The following is a 20,571-nucleotide window of genomic DNA, read 5'->3' as shown; positions in this document are numbered from 1 at the left end:
GTAATCGTCGGGTTTTTTTTTGCTAGGCACTTAACTCCACGCATCAGGGATGGGAAGCCGAGGAGGGAAAATAACCTCAATAGTTACTGCTTCTTAATGTGTTCCTGACATTTCTGATTTTTAAGCATATCAAAAATCTCACTAGGTAATTTTTTCCTGAAAAAAAAAAAGGGCAATTTTCTCCAAAATTGACAAGCGATTTTTGTGGGGGCTTGGGAAAGGGCAAAGGTATAAATTGAGATAAAATGACTGTTCTTGGAACTCTCAGCTTGTGTAAAAGAAAATGAGTGGTAGAAAGGGAATGTAATGATAAGGCAATGTATCCCCTGGCTCCGTGTGTTTTCCAGTGCATTTTGCAAACAGGGAAGTTTGGGAAAACTTTGGAGAAGGGGAGCATTTAGTTCGTTCATTTATTCATTCATTCATTCATTCAATCGAATTTATTGAGCACTTACTGTGTGCAGAGCATTGTACTGAGTGCTTGGGAGAGCACAATCTAACAATAAACAGCCACATTCCCTGACCTTAAAAAGCTTACAGTCGAGGGGGCCTATAGAAAGTGATAAAGATAATAGTGCTACTCATTAAGCACAAACTATGTGCCAAGCACTGGGCTAAGTGGGGCCCATCTACTTTCCGTTTCCTTCCAGGCGCCGGCCTGGGAGTCAGAAAGTCATGGACTCTAATCTCGACCTGCCTCGTCTGCTGTGTGACCTTGGGCAAGCCACTTCCCTTCTCTGTGCCTCAGTGACCTCATCTGTAAATGGGGATTAAGACTGTGAGTCCCAGGTGGGACAACCTGATCACCTTGTATCCACCCCAGCATTTAGAAAGTGCTTGGCACATAATAAGCACTTAACAAATTTGCTATTGTTTTAATGAGATGTTCATCCCCTTGATTCTATTTATTGCTATTGTTCTTGTCTGTCTCCCCCGATTAGACCGTGAGCCCGTCATAGGGCAGGGACTGTCTCTATCTGTTACCCATTTGTACATTCCAAGCGCTTAGTACAGTGCTCTGCACATGGTAAGCGCTCAATAAATACTATTGAATGAATGATTCTATGGCTTCATTACCTCATCTGTAAAATGGGGATTGAGACTGTGAGCCCCAGGTGGGACAAAGACTGTGTCCAACCCAATTTACTTGTATCCACCCCAGTGCTTAGTCCAATGCTTGGCACGTAGTGAAACACTTAATAACTACTACAATTATTATTACAAATCGCTCAGGTTGTAGACTGCTTCCTGTCCCACATCGGGCTCACAGTCTATGTAGAAGAGACAACAGGTATTGAATCCTCATTTTAATCCATCAGTCATATTTACTGAGCACTTACTGTGTGCCGAGCACCGTACTAAGTATTTGGGAGAGTACAAGATAACAGAGCTGGTAATCACGTCCCCTGCCCACCAGCGAGCTTACAGTCTAAAGAACTGTTGAGGAAACTGAGACACAGAGAATTTCAGTGACTTGCCCCGGGTCACAGAGTAGGCAAGAGGTAGAGTTGGGATTAGAACCCAGGACCTGTGACTCTCAGATCTGTGTTCTTTCCACTAGGCCATGCTGCTTCCCATGGTGATTATAATAATGTTGGTATTTGTTAGGCGCTTACTATGTGCCGAGCACTGTTCTAAACGCTGGGGTAGAAGCAGGTGATCAGGTTGTCCCACGTGGGGCTCACAGTCTCAATCCCCATTTTACAGATGAGGTAACTGAGGCACCGAGAAGTTAAGTGACTTGCCCAAAGTCACACAGCTGACAGGTGGTGGATCCGGGATTCGAACCCATGACCTCTGACTCCTAAGCCTGTGCTCTTTCCACTGAGCCACGGATTATCTTCCTCTAGTTCCAAGGGAAGGGAATTACTGAGAGGGCTGTGAGCTTCACGCGGGTTTAGCGTCCCAAACTGTGTCCAAGTCTATTTTCTCTTACAAGGAAAAATAAAATGTTTTTGTGTTCCTGCCATTCTCAATCCTCTAAAAAATAGAACCTGTGACAGCTTTTCAGGTCTGCAGGGGTGTGAAAATCAACCCGGTTAATTTAAAAGAGTTCATTGGAGCAATTTTTTCCTTCCTTTGAACAGCCAACTCGGTATCATAATGCGGAGGATGCCATTCCTGCCATGTGCAATACACAGTTTGGACAGATTAGAGGGAAGAAGTGCGAGAGATGATAATTGCTTTGTGCTCATCAAACCTCTATTGAGAAACTGACAAGATAATTGCAAAAATATCTGCCTTAAATGAATGTCTAGGGGAATTTTAAAAGAGCTATTTAAAAGCATTCTGTTTAAATGTCTGGCTAAAGAAAAGTTTGTTTTTCCTTTTCCCATAATTCATTTTCTTTCAGATTTGTTGGGCATTCTTACAGTGTCAGGTTCTGTACGGAACCAGGTATAGAAACTTTTTAATGGACTTGCCTGTCACGCAAAAGTACTTGTCTCCTTTTGGAAAAACCAACCCAAATTCCGGTGGCGGATTTTCTACTGAATATTCTCTGGACATTGGCTGTGCCTCAATTACTTTTACAACTGTTAAACATTTAAGAGCATTTCAGTAATGACACTTTCTTTACTGATCTTTAAAGGAACAGAACCTTATTATTGCTTAGGAAATGTATTCTCAATGTATGAGAGGCTCTCCTCCTCTAATAGTTTAGAGAAGCACTGTCACCTAGTGGAAAGAGAATATGCGTGGGAGTCCCAAGACTTGAGTTCTAATCACGGCTCTGCCCTCGTTCTGCTTTGTGACCCTGGACAAGTCACTCCACTTTACTTTGATTTCTTCATCTTTAAAATAGGGATTCAATATCTGTTCTCCCTCCTACTTAGCCTGTGAGCCCCAGGTAGGACAGGAACTGTGTCTGGCCTGCTTCTCTTGTATCTTACCCAGTGCTTAGTACAGTGCTTAACAGACAGTGAGCGCTTAACAAACACCGTGGTTTTACTGTGTGTCAGACACTAAGTGTTGGGATAGGTGCAAGTTAATTAGGTTGGACACAGTCCCTTTCCAGCATGGGGCTCACAGACTAAACATGAGAGAGAACAGGAGAACTGAGGCACAGAGAAGTTAAGTAGAGAGGCGGCGTGGCTCAGTGGAAAGAGCCCGGGCTTGGGAGTCAGAGGTCATGGGTTCAAATCCCAGCTCCACCGCTTGTCAGCTGTGTGACTGTGGGCAAGTCACTTCACTTCTCTGTGCCTCAGTTACCTCATCTGTAAAATGGGGATTAAGACTGTGAGCCTCATGTGGGACGACCTGAGTACCCTGCATCTACCCCGGCGCTTAGAACAGTGCTCTGCACATAGTAAGCACTTAACAAATACCAACATTATTATTATTCTATTATTAAGTGACTTGCCCAAAATCACCCAGGAAGCAATTGGCAGAGCTGGGATGAGAACTCAGGTCCTCTGACTTTCAGTCCCCTGCTCTTTCCACTAGACCAGGCTGCCTCTCACCTATTTCACCTTACCTACTTTTCTAAATTACCAGTTGCATCTCCTCAGTAACTAATAGAAAATCTCTCAGTCAGTCAGTTATTCCTATTTATTGAGTGCTTAAGCACTTGGGAGAGCCCAGTAGGCCAGCTGTGTGACTGGGCAAGTCACTTAACCTCTCTGTGCCTCAGTTCCCTCATCTGTAAAATGGGGATTAAGACCGTGAGCCTCAAGTGGGACAATCTGATTACCCTGTATCCCCCTCAGCGCTTAGAACAGTGCTCGGCACATAGTAAGCGCTTAACAAATACCAACATTATTATCAATAGAATAGAAATGTTCCTTGCCCACAATGAGTTTAAGCCTAGAGGGAGCTAAAAGGTGAATGAGATTCTGGGACTTTCTCTCAGGGCTCTGATTAAATCCAGTAATTCTCCAGGCCATGACTTTAAAAAAAAAATGGTACTTCATTCAACTGTATTTATTGAGTGTTTACTGTGTGCAGAGCACTGTACTAAGCGCTTGGAAAGTGTAATTCAACAAGAGATAGAGACAATGGGGATTAAGACTGTGAGCCCCACGTGGGACAACCTGATTCCCCTATGTCTACCCCAGCGCTTAGAACAGTGCTCGGCACATAGTAAGCGCTTAACAAATACCAACGTTAACGTTACAATCCCTCCCCAACAATAGGCTCACCATCTAGAATTAAATGCTTACTGTGTGCCAAGCACTGTTCTAAGTGCTGGGCTAGATGCAAGTTCATCAGGTTGGACACAGTCTCTGTCCCACATTGGGCTCACACTTTTAATCCCTATTTTCCAGATAAGGTAACTGAGACACAGAGAAGTCCAGTGATTTGCCCAAGGTCAGACAGTGGATAATTATACTAACTGTAGTATTTGTTAAGCACTTACTACGTGCAATGCACTGTACTAAGCCAGGGTAGATACAAGCAAATCCAGTTGAATCCAGTCCCTCTCCCGCATGGGGTTTGCAGTCTTAATCCCCATTTTCCAGATGAGATAACTGAGGCAGGAAAAAGTGAAGTGACTTACCCAAGGCCACACTGCAGACGAGTGGCAGATCCGGGTTTTAAACCCACATCGGTCTGGCTTCCAGGACCTGGCTCTGTCCATTAAGCCACGCTGCCACTAGACTTGGAACCGGAAAGCAACCGTTTCAGATAATAATAATAAACATGAGGTAGAAGAAGAATGAGGAGGAGGAGGAGGAGGAGAAATAGGAGGAGGAAAAGAATAACTGTAATAACAATAAAGCCACCTTTTTGTAGAGCGCTCTTGAAATAGGCTTGGCGAGTAAAAAGATAAGCAGCACGACTTTTACAGATGAGGTAACTGAGGCCCAGAGAAGTGAAGTAATTTGGCCAATGTCACACGGCGGACAAGTGGTGGAGCTGGGATCTGAACCCGTGACCTTCCGATTCCCAGGCCCACAGCCTATTCACAGGTTTCTCCAAGAAGCCATCCCCCATTAAGCCCTCTTTTCCCCTACTCCCTCTTCCTTTTATGTTGCCCATCCATCCATCCATTCATTCATTTAATCATATTTATTGAGCGCTTACTGTGTGCAGAGCACTGTACTAAGCACTTGGAAAGTACAATTTGGCACCAGATAGAGACAATCCCTACCCAACAATGGGCTCACAGTCTATTCATTTGGATCTCTACCCTTTAGACACTTGACGTTCATCCCCCCCCATCCCCACAGGACTTTTGTATAGATCCTTAATCCATTTATTTATATTAATGTCTGTCTCTTCCTTTAGATTTATTCATTCGATCGTATTTATTGAGCGCTTAACTGTGTGCAGAGCACCGTGCTAAGTGCTTGGAAAGTACAATTCAGCAATACAGAGAAACAATCCCTGCCCACACTGGGCTTACAGGTTAGATGTTAAGCTTGTTGTGGCCCGGGAAAAGTGTCAACCAAGTCTAATGTATTGTACTCTCCCAAGTGCTCAGTACAGTGCTCTGCACATAGCAAGAACTCAATCAGTCCCACTGAAGATGGAAGAGGCTGGAGGCAGGGCAGTTAGCGGGAAAGCTGTTGTGGTAGTCAAGAGGGATAAATGCAAGCAGGAAGGAGAAGAGGGAGTGAGACTCAGGAGAAGCAGCATGGCGGAATGGCCAGAGCACGAACCTGGGAGTCAGAAGGTCATGGGTTCTCATCCCGCCTCTGCCACATGTCTGCTGTGTGACCTTGGGTAAGTCGCTTCACTTCTCTGGGCCTCGGTTGCCTCATCTGTAAAATAAGGATCGAGACTCTGAGCCCCACGTGGGACAGGGACTGTGTCCAACCTGATTAGCTTGTATCTACTCCAGCGCTTACAACAGGGCTTGGATTTCCATCCTGATTTGCTTGAATCTACCTCAGGGCTTAGTACAGTTCCTGCATTTAGTAAGCACTTAAAAGATACCACAATTTTTTTATTATTATGAGGATGAAATGGCTGGACAAACAGTTCATTCAGTTTTATTTATTGAGTGCTTACTGTGTGGAGCACTGTACTAAACACTTGGGGAAGTATAATACAACAATAAACAGACACCTTCAGTGAATTTGATCAATCATACCTGATTCAAAGGGCCTCCAGAGTAACACCATGAAACCATCCAGTGCATTAGAAACGTGGCTTAGTGGCTAAGGCATGGTCCTGGGAGTCAGAAGGCCCTGGGTTCTAATCCTGGCTCTGCCACATGTCTGCTGTGTGACCTTGAGCAAGTCACTTCACTTCTCTGGGCCTCGGTTCCTTAATCTGGAAAATGGGGCTTAAGACTGTGAGCCCCACATGGGACAGAGACTGTGTCTAACCCAATTAACTTGTATCTACCCCAGTGCTTACACCAGGGTTTGGCACATAGTAAGTGCTTCACAAATACTATAATTATTATTATCATCATTACTGTTTCTACTCTCCCAAGTGCAGAAAGCGTGCATTATTATTATTTTTAAACGATTGCTCCTCTGTCTTCCGTCCCCCTCCCCCCCGCAGTATTTGAGGAGCCAGAAGACCCCAGTAACAGATCCTTCTTCTCGGAAATCATCTCCTCCGTGTCGGACGTCAAGTTCAGTCACAGTGGCCGCTACATGCTCACCAGGGATTACCTCACCGTCAAAGTCTGGGATCTCAACATGGAGACGAAGCCGATAGAAACCTACCAGGTACGGCTCTTCCCTCTCTATTTAGGTTGAACCCACAACATCGTGGAGGCTCAAATGGGTTTCTAGAGGCCTCGGAGAGGGGTGGGAGGGAGGGACCTCTGTGGTGTCATCCAAGAGACGTCTCATTGGAAAATCCCACCTGTAAGTGGTTGTTTGCCTAAAAGCATTCAAAGTGATTGTCTCTACCACTTCTCCGGGCTGATCGATATCGATCGATCGTATTTATTGAGCGCTTACTCTTTGGAGAGCACTGTGCTGAGCGCTTGGGAGACTATGATATAACAGAGTTGGTAAACACGTTCCCTGCCCTCTAGACTGTAAGCCCGTTGTAGGCGGGGATTGTCTCTCTTTATTGCTGAATTGTACTTTCCAAGCACTTAGGACAGTGCTCTGCACACAGTAGATGCTCAATAAATACGATTGAATGAATGAATGAATGAATGAATGAAGGGAGTTATAAGATCATCAGATAAGGTGGTGCCTACCCTCTAGGGATTGTCTTCTAAAGCATCATTACAATAATACTAATAATTGTGGTTTTTGTTAAGCAGATAGAAGATGATAGGGTTGGACACAGTCCCTGTCCCACATGGGGCTCACAGTCTTAATCCCCATTTTACGGATGAGGTAACTGAGGCCCAGAAAAGTGAAATGACTGGCCCAAGGTTACTCAGCAGATAAGTGGCAGAGACAGCATTGGTTCTACTCTTCTGACTCCCTGACTCGTGCTCTATCCACTATGCCATGCTACTTCTCATTGTCATCGGTGGTATTTATCAGGGTGGCTCAGTGGAACGAGCCTGGGCTTGGGAGTCAGAGGTCACAGGTTCGAATCCCAGCTCTGCCACTTGGCAGCTGTGTGACTGTGGGCAAGTCACTTCACTTCTCTGTGCCTCAGTCCCCTCATCTGTAAAAATGGGGATTAAGACTGTGAGCCTCACCTGGGACAACGATTACCCTGTATCTACCCCAGTGCTTAGAACAGTGCTCGGCACATAGTAAACGCTTAACAAATACCAACATCTTTATTATTATTATTATTATTATTATTTATCGAGTGCTTACCACGTGCAGAGCATTGGACTAAGTGCTCAGGAAAGTACAGTACACAATATGACAGAATTAGCAGCCATGTTCCTTGCCCATAATGAGCTTACAGTAAAAGGACTGTCTAGGGTCTATTCGGGCATTGTTCCTCCTGACCTGTAGAGAAGCAGAAGCAGCATAGCCTGGTGGATAGAGCCCGGGCCTTCAAACATGCCCACGTCTCCCCCATCCTAAAAAAACCCACTCTTGACCCCACTTCCCCCTCCAGTTATCGTCCTATCTCCCTACTACCCTTCCTTTCCAAAATCCTAGAACGAGTCGTCTACAGTCGATGCCTAGAATTCCTTAACTCCCATTCTCTCCTAGACCCCCTCCGATCTGGCTTCCATCCCCTCCACTCTACCGAGACTGCTCTCTCTAAGGTCACCCGTGACCTCCTTCTTGCCAAATCCGATGGCTCCTACTCCATTCTGATCCTCCTTGACCTCTCTGCTGCCTTTGACACTGTCGACCATCCCCTCCTCCTCCATACCTTATCTCACCTTGGCTTCACGGACTCTGTCCTCTCCCGGTTCTCCTCTCACCTCTCTGGCCGATCATTCTCGGTCTCCTACGCTGGAGCCTCCTCCCCCTCCCATCCTTTAACTGTTGGAGTTCCTCGAGGGTCAGTTCTCGGCCCTCTTCTGTTCTCCATTTACACTCACTCCCTCGGTGAACTCATCCGATCTCACGGCTTTGACTACCATCTCTACGCAGATGACACGCAGATCTACATCTCCGCCCCTGTCCTCTCCCCCTCCCTTCGGGCTCGCGTCTCCTCCTGCCTCGGGGACGTCTCCACCTGGATGTCGGCCCACCACCTAAAACTCAACATGAGCGAGACTGAGCTCCTCATCTTCCCTCCCAAACCCGGTCCTCTCCCAGACTTCTCTATCACCGTCGATGGCACGACCGTCCTTCCCGTCTCTCAGGCCCGCAATCTCGGTGTCATCCTTGACTCGTCCCTCTCATTCACCCCACACATCCTATCCGTTACCAAGATCTGCCGGTTTCACCTCTACAATATCGCCAAGATCCGCCCTTTCCTCTCCACCCAAACGGCTACCTTCCTATTACGGGCTCTCGTTATATCCCGGCTAGACTACCGTGTCGGCCTTCTCTCTGACCTCCCTTCCTCCTCTCTCGCCCCGCTCCGGTCTATTCTTCACTCCGCTGCCCGGCTCATCTTCCTGCAGAAACGATCTGGGCATGTCACTCCCCTTCTTAAACAACTCCAGTGGTTGCCTATCGACCTCCGCTCCAAACAAAAACTCCTCACTCTAGGCTTCGAGGCTCTCCATCACCTTGCCCCTTCCTACCTCTCCTCCCTTCTCTCTTTCTACCACCCACCCCGCACGCTCCGCTCCTCGGCCGCCCACCTCCTCACCGTCCCTCGGTCTCGCCCATCCCGCCGTCGACCCCTGGGTCACGTCCTCCCGCGGTCCCGGAACGCCCTCCCTCCTCACCTCCGCCAAACTGATCCTCTTTCCCTCTTCAAAACCCTACTTAAAAATCACCTCCTCCAAGAGGCGTTCCCAGACTGAGCTCCTCTTCCCCCTCTACTCCCTCTGCCATCCCCCCTTCACCTCTCCGCAGCTAAAGCCTCATTTTCCCCTTTTCCCTCTGCTCCTCCACCTCTCCCTTCCCATCCCCACAGCACTGTACTCATCCGCTCAACTGTATATATTTTCGTTACCCTATTTATTTTGTTAATGAATTGTACATCGCCTCGATTCTATTCAGTCGCCATCGGTTTTTACGAGATGTTCTTCCCCTTGACGCTGTTTATTGCCATTGTTCTCGTCCGTCCGTCTCCCCCGATTAGACCGTAAGCCCGTCAAACGGCAGGGACTGTCTCTATCTGTTGCCGACTTGTTCATCCCAAGCGCTTAGTACAGTGCTCTGCACATAGTAAGCGCTCAATAAATACTATTGAATGAATGAATGAATGAAAGGAGTCAGAAAGACCTGAGTTCTAATCCTGGCTCTGCCACTTGTCTGCTGTGTGACTTTGGGCAAGGCACTTCACCACTCTGGATCTCAGTTCCCTCATCTGTAAAATGGGAATTAAGACTGTGAGCCCCATGTGGGACATGGACTATGACCAATCTGATTAGTTGTATCTACGCCAGAGCTTAGTACAGGGTCTGACACACAGTAAGCGGCTAATAAATAACACTGCTAATAAATAACACTGTCGACCATCGCCTCCTCCTCCATACCTTATCTCACCTTGGCTTCACGGACTCTGTCCTCTCCTGGTTCTCCTCTCACCTCTCTGGCCGATCATTCTCGGTCTCCTACGCTGGAGCCTCCTCCCCCTCCCATCCTTTAACTGTTGGAGTTCCTCAAGGGTCAGTTCTTGGCCCTCTTCTGTTCTCCATTTACACTCACTCCCTCGGTGAACTCATCCGCTCTCACGGCTTTGACTACCATCTCTACGCAGATGACACGCAGATCTACATCTCCGCCCCTGTCCTCTCCCCCTCCCTTCAGGCTCGCATCTCCTCCTGCCTCCGGGATGTCTCTACCTGGATGTCGGCCCGCCACCTAAAACTCAACATGAGCAAGACTGAGCTCCTCATCTTCCCTCCCAAACCCGGTCCACTCCCAGACTTCTCTATCACCGTCGATGGCACGACCGTCCTTCCCGTCTCTCAGGCCCGCAATCTCGGTGTCATCCTTGACTCGTCCCTCTCGTTCACCCCACACATCCTATCCGTTACCAAGACCTGCCGGTTTCACCTCTACGATATCGCCAAGATCCGCCCTTTCCTCTCCACCCAAACGGCTACCTTACTATTACGGGCTCTCGTTATATCCCGGCTAGACTACCGTGTCGGCCTTCTCTCTGACCTCCCTTCCTCCTCTCTCGCCCCGCTCCGGTCTATTCTTCACTCCGCTGCCCGGCTCATCTTCCTGCAGAAACGATCTGGGCCTGTCACTCCCCTTCTTAAACAACTCCAGTGGTTGCCTATCGACCTCCGCTCCAAACAAAAACTCCTCACTCTAGGCTTCGAGGCTCTCCATCATCTTGCCCCTTCCTACCTCTCCTCCCTTCTCTCTTTCTACCGCCCACCCCGCACGCTCCGCTCCTCCGCCGCCCACCTCCTCACCGTCCCTCGGTCTCGCCTATCCCGCCGTCGACCCCTGGGTCACGTCCTCCCGCGGTCCCGGAACGCCCTCCCTCCTCACCTCCGCCAAACTGATTCTCTTTCCCTCTTCAAAACCTTACTTAAAAATCACCTCCTCCAAGAGGCCTTCCCAGACCGAGCTCCTCTTCCCCCTCTACTCCCTCTGCCATCCCCCCTTTACCTCTCCGCAGCTAAAGCCTCATTTTCCCCTTTTCCCTCTGCTCCTCCACCTCTCCCTTCCCATCCCCACAGCACTGTACTCGTCCGCTCAACTGTATATATTTTCGTTACCCTATTTATTTTGTTAATGAATTGTACATCGCCTTGATTCTATTTAGTTGCCATCGGTTTTTACGAGATGTTCTTCCCCTTGACGCTGTTTAGTGCCATTGTTCTCGTCTGTCCGTCTCCCCCGATTAGACCGTAAGCCCGTCAAACGGCAGGGACTGTCTCTATCTGTTGCCGACTTGTTCATCCCAAGCGCTTAGTACAGTGCTCTGCACATAGTAAGCGCTCAATAAATACTATTGAATAATAAATACCACAGTTATGATTACTGTTACTATGAAAAACAAATCCTCTCGAGTGCTTGACAGATAATAATAATCCCTTGTTCATTTTCACTAGGAAAAAACAAAAGAAATACACTTAGAATACAGTGGGAAAGATTTAGGTCAGCTGTAAGGAGGATTTTCTTACAAATTAGGGATTTTACACAGTGCAATACCCACTCCAGGGTAGGTGTGAAATCTCTTTGTCTGGAGAGCTTAAAATCTGCTCAGTTCCCCTCTGTTCTGGTTTGAATGTGACACTGCCTGAAGGAGGGTGAGAAAGTTTGACCGGCTCGAATCCCACAGGGGAGCAAGATGAAACTTGATTTTCTGCCGCAAAGATGAAACTTGATTTTCTGCCGGGAGGAGCGTTTCAAGCGCCTTCAGTTTAATATCAAGGTCTCAGAATGACTCATTTAAACTGGTCACCTTAGGGAGGTGGGGGATGAGAGAACACTGATAATAATAATTACGATATTTGTTAAGTACTTACTATGTGCCAGGCCCTGTACTAAACACTGGGGTGGATACGACCAAATCGGGTTAGACACGGTCCCTGCCCAACGTGGAGCTCAGAGTCTCAATCCCCATTTTACTGATGAGGTAACTGAGGTAGAGAGAAGTGAAGTGACTTGCCCAAAGTCACAGAGCCGACAAGTGGGGGGAGTGGGATTAGAACCCATGACCTTCTGACTCCCAGGCCCGGGCTCTAGCCACTACGCCAAGGCAGAACTAAGTGGGATGGGTTTTTTTAAGGACAGGGATTCAGGTACCTTTAGGAGTAGTGGCTGAAAGGAAGCTCTCATCTGGCTTCAGAGGAAAGGGGCCTGTTTTCCCCATTTTGGGGGTAACCTCTAATCCCAACCTTCTCATCAGTAGGTCATGGGTTCAAATCCCAAGTCCACCACTTGTCTGCTGTGTGCCTTTGGACAAGTCACTTTGCTTCTCTGGGCCTCAGTTACCTCATCTGGAAAATGGGGATTGAGACTGTGAGCCCCATGTAGGACAGGGACTGTTACTTCTATCCACTCAGTGCCTGGCCCAGAGTAAGCACTTACCAAACACTCAGTGGAAAGAGCCCGGGCTTGAGAGTCAGAGGTCATGGGTTCAAATCCCAGCTCTGCTACTTGTCAGTTGTGTGACTGCGGGCTCAGTGGAAAGAGCACGAGCTTTGGAGTCAGAAGTCATGGGTTCGAATCCCGCCTCTGCCACTTAGCTGTGTGACTGTGGGCAAGTCACTTCACTTCTCTGTGCCTCACTTACCTCATCTGTAAAATGGGGATTAAGACTGTGAGCCCCTCGTGGGACAACCTGATTTCCCTGTGTCTACCCCAGCGCTTAGAACAGTGCTCTGCACATAGTAAGCACTTAACAAATACCAACATTATTATTATTATTATGCTCTGCACATAGTAAGCGCTTATCAAATACCAACTTCACTTCTCGGTGCCTCAGTTACCTCATTTGTAAAATGGGAATGAAGACTGTGAGCCCTACGTGGAACAACCTGATTACCCTGTATCTACCCCAGCGCTTAGAACAGTGCTCTGTACATAATAAGTGCTTAACAAATACCAACATTATTATTATTAGTAGTAGTAGTAGTATAAGTAGTACTAGCATTATCTGAATCTCATGTGGCATTATGGAAAGAGCTCGGTCTTGGGAGTCAGAGGTCATGGGTTTTAATTCCGATCTATCAATCAAGGGCGTTTATTGAGCACTTATTCTGTTCAGAGCATTGCACTAAGCCCTTCGGAGAGCACAACAGAATCAAGAGACTCATGATTCCTGTCATCAGTGATTATTCTCATTATCAATCGATTGTATTTATTGAGCGCTTACTGTGTGCAGGGCACTGTACTAAGTTCTGGGAAGAGTACGATACCTCAGAGTTGGTAGACATGTTCCCTGCCCACAAGGACCATACCGTTATTATTATTATCATCATTATCATCATAGTTATCATTATTATTTTTGCTAAGACTGTGAGCCTGTTGCTGGGAAGAGATTGTCTCTAATTGTTGCCAAATCATACTTTCCAAGTGCTTAGTACAGTGCTCTGCACACAGTGAGCACTCTATAAATACGATTGAATCAACGAATTTATTATGGGCCGTGCACTGTTCTAAGCGCTGAGGTAGATACAAGTTAATCAGGTTGGACACAGTCCCTGTTCCAGAGGATTCAAGGTCTAAATAGGAGGGAGAACAGGCATTAAATCCCCATTTTACAAATGAGGAAACTGAGGCTCAGAGAAGTAAAGTGACTTGACCAAGGTCACATAGTAGGCAGAAGTGGTGGAGCTGGGATTAGAACCCCATTCAGTTAGAAACCAATTCAGAAGTTCTCTGCCTCCATGCTGAGACCTGAGAAATAATTTAAAAAAGCATTTTTTTTTCTTTTTTGCAAAATGAAAAATTTATATCTAGGACTACTTCCATCAACTTCCAGGCTCCCTGGGCTTATTAAATCTCTGTGTGCCAGCCTGATAAACTTTTAAATATCCCAGTGCTTAGAATAGTGCTTGGCATATCGTAACCACTTAACCAATATCATTAAAAAAGTCTGATAATATACCAAAGTGCTAAATTTTGATGTTAGATCAGTAGTACTCATTGAGCTCTTAACAAATGCAGTAGTAATAATCATTAAGCACCCACTCTGTGCAAAGCACTGCATTAAGTGCTGGGGAGAGGACAATCTCATCAGGAGACATAATTCCTGCCCTCAAGGAGTTTACAATATATTTGGGGGAGGTGGAGGAGAGACAGGCACTAAAATATATCACAGGAAGAAGAAGGGAAGAGAGTATAAAGATATCCAATCAATCAATCGATCGATCGGTGGTATCTTTTGAGCATTATGTGTGCGGAGCACTGTACTATGTACTCGGGAAAGTACAATAGAACAGAAAAGAAGCAAGACTTTGTGACTTTGAGTAAGATATTGGCTGCAGGAGAGATGAGAACGAGGCCCAGTGAGGAGGAAAATCCCTTGGGGCTTGAGGATAAACAAAAATGTAGCAGCTGAGCACACAAAGAAAAACTGGAGCATGTGAGTGATTTATGAGACAGCCGGAAGAATCCATTGGAAAATAACTGTTTAAAAGCGTGTAGGTTTCGCTCCGATTCAAGCCCCTCTCAGAAGGTTGCAATGGGATACTGTAATTTTAGGAAGAATAATGATTGATCCTAATAAATATGGTATTTGTTAAGCCCTTACCATGTGCCTGGGGTAGATAGAAGCTTACCGGGTCGGACTCAGTCCCTGTCCCACGTGGGGCTCACGTTCTTCGTCCCCGTTTTACAGATGAGGTAACTGAGGCAAAGAGAAGTGAAGTGGCTTGCCCAAGATCACACAGGAGACAAGTGGTGGAGCTGGGATTAGAATCCAGGTCCTTCTGAATCCCAGGCCCGGGCTCTTTCCACTAGGGCAAGCTGCTTCTCTATCATTTATTGAATGTTGAGTCCATGCAAGGCACCGTACTAGGCTGATGGGAGAGTATGCTAGAATAGATGGCCACAATTCCAGCCCACAAGGAGTTTATAATCTAATATCAGTTTGTACCTGGAGTCCTGGCTTCAGGATTCCATATAATAATAATAATTGTAATGATAATTGAGGTATTTGTTAAGCGCATACTCTGTGCCAGGCATTCTGTTAAGCACTTGGGTGGATACAATCAAATTGGGATGGACATAGTCCCTGTCCGACATAGCGATCATAGTCTTAATCCCCCTTTTCCAGTTGAGGTACAGAGAAGTGAAGTGACTTGCCTAAGGTCACCCAGCAGATAAGCAGCAGAGTGGGATTAGAACTCATGTCCTTCGGATTCCCAGGCCCAGGTTCTATCCACTAGACCACGATTCCTCTGGATCAATAATAAAAAAAAATATAGAAAAACAAAATAAGCCTCGGGATATGGTCATACCCCGGGGAATTTATCATACCATCCATAGTGATAGGGATAGAAGGGCTTTTATTCCTTCTGGGAAAAAAGATCTCTGTTTAAATAAACGTGTTTATTTGAGATTCAGGGTTTTAACAAAGACTTCCTAACTGGTCTGTCACAGCAGTACATTACACACAGTGTGGGAGAGAAAGTGTGCTTAATACCCACGTTGTAGAAATGGCTTGTAGATCGGTGTAATGATGACGAAATAAGCACGCATGCCAGGAAGTAACTTAAAAAGAAAAATCCACAACTAATAAACAGGTTTCTCATAAGGCCAGCTCAGAAGGTCTATAATGCAACGATTACTTTTAGATGTTTTTCGTGTTAAATCTCTTTCATGAGCCTGGAAGAGAGTGAGAGAGATGTGTTTCTAGATTGGAAACTCATTATTTCTAGATCGTGAGCCCATTGTGGGCAGGGAATGTGTTTGTTTTAGGGGTATACCATATTCTCCCAAGCACTTAGCACAGTGGTCTGCATATACTAAGTGCCCAATCGATTGATTATCCTTGGGTAGGTACTTTCTTGTGCCTAAGTAAATACATTATAGTGGAAAATATGGGGAGCCTATTGATGACTTAAACCATTTACATATATGTAGGAAATTTTTTAAAGAAAGAGGTATAATGATAAAAGGATTTCTTACTGAGTGCCAAGCACTGTATTAAGCGTTGGGGTTGATACAATCCAAACCACAGAGTTCATGTGTTCAGTATACATTTGTGTGGAAGCAGCTTGAAGGGGAATCGTCTTTTTTCTCTTTGGCCCAGCTGACTGATACAGTTTAAGTGACGTCTCTCAATTTCCACATTTTATTTATGGTATTTTTTTGAGCATTTACTATGTGCCGGGCACCGTACTAAGCACTGGGATAGATGCAAGCTAATCAGGTTGGAAACAGTCCCTGTCCCACGTGGGGCTCAAATTAAGTGACTTGCCCAAGGTCGCACAGCAGACGAATGGCGGAACCGGGCTTAGAAGCCAGGACCTTCTGACTTCAAGGCCCATGTTCTACCCACTTGGCCATGCTGCTTTTTCTCCTTCTCCTCTTCCTCCCCTTCCTCCTCCTCTTCTTCATCATCAGTTTTTAATCCACCCCATTCACTAAGACGCTCTTTATTTTTAAGGGTGTTTATTAAGCACTTACTCTATGCCAAGCACTGCAGTAAACCCTGGAGTAGATACAAGATAATCAGGTTAGACACAGCCCCTTGTCCCACATGAGACTCACAGTCTTAGTCCCCATTTTCCAGATGAGGTAACTGAGGCCCAGAGAAGTGAAATGACTTGCCCAAGGTCTCTCAGAAGACATGAGGTGGAGATGGAATTAGAACCCAGGTCTTCTGACTCCCAGACCCATGCTTTTCCAACTAGGCCATGCTTTTAATTTGGGGGTTGAGAACTAATCATGAATTTTCCAACTAGGCCATGCTGCTTCGCTTTTGATTTGGGTGTTGAGTTTTTAGAGGGCAAGCCCACTCTTGGGCAAGGATTGTCTCTATCTGTTGCTGAATTGTACATTCCAAGCGCTTAGTACAGTGCTCTGCACACAGTAAGAGCTCAGTAAATACAATTGAATGAATGAATGAATGAATGAGAATTAATCAGGAAGGACCTTCTTTCTCAACTGGGTAAGGCATTTGTTACAAAGTCCAGGGACTCGGCAAGGTCCTAGATCTTCCTGTAGACTGGAAGCTCACTGTGGGCAGGGAATGTGTCTGCATATGGTTGTATTAATAATAATGATAATAATGATGGTATTTGTTAAGTGCTTCCTATGTGCCAAACACTGTTCTAAGTGCTGGGATAGATACAAGGTCATTCATTCATTCAAAAGTATTTATTGAGTGCTTACTATGTACAGAGCACTGTACTAAGTGCTTGGAATGTACAATTCAGGAACAGATAGAAACAATCCCTACCCATTGACGGGCTCATAGTCTAATCGGGGGAGACAGACGGCAGAGCAAAACAGAACAAAACAAAAACAAGACAACATAATCACGATAAATAGAATCAAGGGGATGTACACCTCATTAACAAAATAAATAGGGTAATAATATATACAAATGAGCACAGTGCTGAGGGGAGGGGAAGGGGTGAAGGAGGAGGAGCAGAGGGCAGAGGGGGAGCAGAGGGAGCAGAGGGAAAAGGGGAAGCTCAGTCTGGGAAGGCCTCTTGGAGGAGGTGAGCTCTCAGAAGGGTTTTGAAGAGGGGAAGAGACTTAGTTTGGCGGAGGTGAAGAGGGAGGGCGTTCCGGGATCGCGGGAGGACGTGGCCCGGGGGTCGACGGCGGGATGGGCGAGGACGGGGGACGGTGAGGTGGTGGGCGGCGGAGGAGCGGAGCGTGCGGGCTGGGCGGTAGAAAGAGAGAAGGGAGGAGAGGTAGGAGGGGGCAAGGTGATGGAGAGCCTTGAAGCCCAGAGTGAGGAGTTTTTGTTTCATGCGGAGGTTGATAGGCAACCACTGGAGGTTTTTCAGGAGGGGAGTGACATGGTCAGAGCCTTTCTGTGGGAAGATGAGCCGGGCAGCGGAGTGAAGAATAGCCTGGAGCAGGGAGAGACAGGAGGAAGGGAGATCAGAGAGGAGGCTGACACAATAATCCAGGTGGGATATTATGAGAGCTTGTACTAATACGATAGCCATTTGGATGGAGAGGAAAGGGTGGATCTTGGGGATATTGTAAAGGTGAGACCGACAGGTGTTGGTGACGGATCGGACGTGTGAGGTGAATGAGAGAGCAGAGTCAAGGATGACAACCTAGGTTGCGGGCTTGTGAGACGGGAAGGATGGTCATACCGTCCATAGTGATAGGGAAGTCAGTAAGAAGACAGGGTTTGGGAGGGAAGATGAGGAGCTCAGTTTTGGCCATGTTGAGTTTGAGGTGGCGGGCAGACATCCAGGTGGAGACGTCCTTGAGGCAGGAGGAGATATGAGCCTGAAGGGATGGGGAGAGAACAGGGGAGGAGATGGAGATTTGGGTGTCATCTGTATAGAGATGATAGTTGAAGCCTTGGGAGCGAATGAGTTCACCGAGGGAGTGAGTGTAGATGGAGAACAGAAGAGGGCCAAGAACTGACCCTTGAGGAACCCCTACAGTTAGAGGATGGGAGGGGGAGGAGGAGCCCGAGAAGGAGATCGAGAATGAACGGCCAGAAAGATAAGAGGAGAACCGGGAGAGGACAGAATCCGTGAAGCCAAGGTGAGACAAGGTGTGGAGGAGAAGGGGATGATCGACAGTGTCATCAGGTTGTCCCACATGGGGCTCACATCCCCATTTTACAGATGAGGGAACTGAGGCCCCGACTTAAGTGACTTGCCCCAAATCACACAGCTGATAAGTGGCAGAGCCGGGATTAGAGCCCAGGACCGCTGACTCCCTTGTACTCTCTCAAGCGCTTAGTACAGAGTCCTGCACACAGTAAACACTCGATCAATATGATTGAATGAATGAAAAAATGAATAGTCAATTTCCTGTATGACCTGAGCTCTCCTTGAACTCTCTCCTCTGGCGCGGAGAGCTGAGATAACAAAACAGCGTCATTCTGCAGGGGAATTTATCAGAAACATCTGGGCTCCATCTGTTGCCTTAATACCTATGAAACTTTCCACCGGCAGCTTTGGATCTGTGATGTATGGATGAGGATGAACATTAACCTTATAAGAGAAGCAATGTGGCCTAGTAGATAGACAGAGCCCAAGCCTGGAAGGCAGAAGAACGTGGGTTCTAAACCCCGCCCTGCCACTTGCCGGCTATGTAATAATGATGGTATTTGTTAAGCGCTTACTATGTGCTAAGCACTGGTCTAAGCCCTGGGAGAGATGCAAGGTTATCAGGTTGTCCACGTGGGGCTCACAGTCTTAATCCCCGTTTTACAGATGAGGTAACTGTGGCACAGAGAAGTGAAGAGACCTGCCCAAAGTCACACAGCTGACAAGTGGCAGAGCCGCAATTAGAATTCATGACCTCTGTCTCCCAAGCCTGTTGTCTTTCTACTAAGCCATGCTACTTCTCTATATGTGCCCTTGGGCCAGTCATTTCACTGGCGCCAGTCATTTCACTTCTAGGGACCTCAGTTACCTCATCTGTCAAATTCATTCATTCATTCATTCATTGAATAGTATTTATTGAGCGCTTACTATGTGCAGAGCACTGTATTAAGCGCTTGGAATGTACAAATCGGCAACAGATAGAGACAGTCCCTGCCCTTTGACGGGCTCGAAGTCTAATCGGGGCAGATGGACAGACGAGAACAATGGCAATGAATAGAATCAAGGGGATGAACATCACATTAAAACAATAGCAAATAAATAGAATCAAGGTGATGTACATCTCATTAACAAAATAAATAGGGTAATGAAAATATATACAGTTGAGTGGATGAGTACAGTGCTGAGGGGAGCGGAAGGGAAAGGGAGAGGAGCAGAGGGAAAGGGGGGAGAAGAGGGTTTAGCTGCGGAGAGGTGAAGGAGGGGTAGAGGGAGCAGAGGGAGCAGAGGGAAAAGGGGGAGCTCAGTGTGGGAAGGCCTCTTGGAGGAGGTGAGCTCTCAGTAGGGTTTTGAAGAGGGGAAGAGAGTTTGGTGGAGGTGAGGAGGGAGGGCATTCGGGGACCGCGGGAGGACGTGGCCCGGGGGTCGATGGCGGGACGGGCGAGACCGAGGGATGGTGAGGAGGTGGGCGGCGGAGGAGCGGAGCGTGAGGGGTGGGCGGTAGAAAGAGAGAAGGGAGGAGAGGTAGGAAGGGGCAAGGTGATGGAGAGCCTCGAAGCCTAGAGTGAGGAGTTTTTGTTTGGAGCGGAGGTCGATAGGCAACCACTGGAGTTGTTTAAGAAGGGGAGTGACAGGCCCAGATTGTTTCTGCAGGAAGATGAGCCGGGCAGCGGAGTGAAGAATAGACCGGAGCGGGGCGAGAGAGGAGGAAGGGAGGTCAGAGAGAAGGCTGACACAGTAGTCTAGCCGGGATATAACGAGAGCCCGTAGCAATAAGGTAGCTGTTTGGGTGGAAAGGAAAGGGCGGATCTTGGAGATATTATAAAGGTGAGACCGCCAGGTCTCGGTGACGGATCGGATGCGTGGGGTGAACGAGAGAGCCGAGTCAAAGAAGACACCGAGGTCGCGGGCCTGAGAGACGGGAAGGATGGTCATACCGTCCACGGTGACAGGGAAGTCAGGAAGAGGACAGGGCTTGGGAGGGAAGATGAGGAGCTCAGTTTTGG

The 20,571-nt window shown here is 47.1% G+C and overlaps 1 protein-coding gene across 2 annotated transcripts in view; it reads left to right on the top strand.

The window, feature by feature from the left end:
* PPP2R2C (protein phosphatase 2 regulatory subunit Bgamma) overlaps positions 1–20,571 on the top strand; it is a 322,790-nt gene that overhangs the window by 286,240 nt on the left and 15,979 nt on the right. For both annotated transcript variants that reach the window (XM_029064199.2, XM_029064200.2), the window contains one exon: positions 6,457–6,626. In XM_029064199.2, coding sequence (XP_028920032.1) covers positions 6,457–6,626 — 170 coding nt within the window. The remainder of the gene's footprint in view (positions 1–6,456; positions 6,627–20,571) is intronic.

The sequence above is a fragment of the Ornithorhynchus anatinus genome, chromosome 4, assembly GCF_004115215.2.
Source record: "Ornithorhynchus anatinus isolate Pmale09 chromosome 4, mOrnAna1.pri.v4, whole genome shotgun sequence".
Lineage (NCBI taxonomy): Eukaryota > Metazoa > Chordata > Mammalia > Monotremata > Ornithorhynchidae > Ornithorhynchus > Ornithorhynchus anatinus.
Note: the sequence above shows the minus strand (reverse complement) of the source record. Positions and strands in the feature narration are given on the sequence as shown.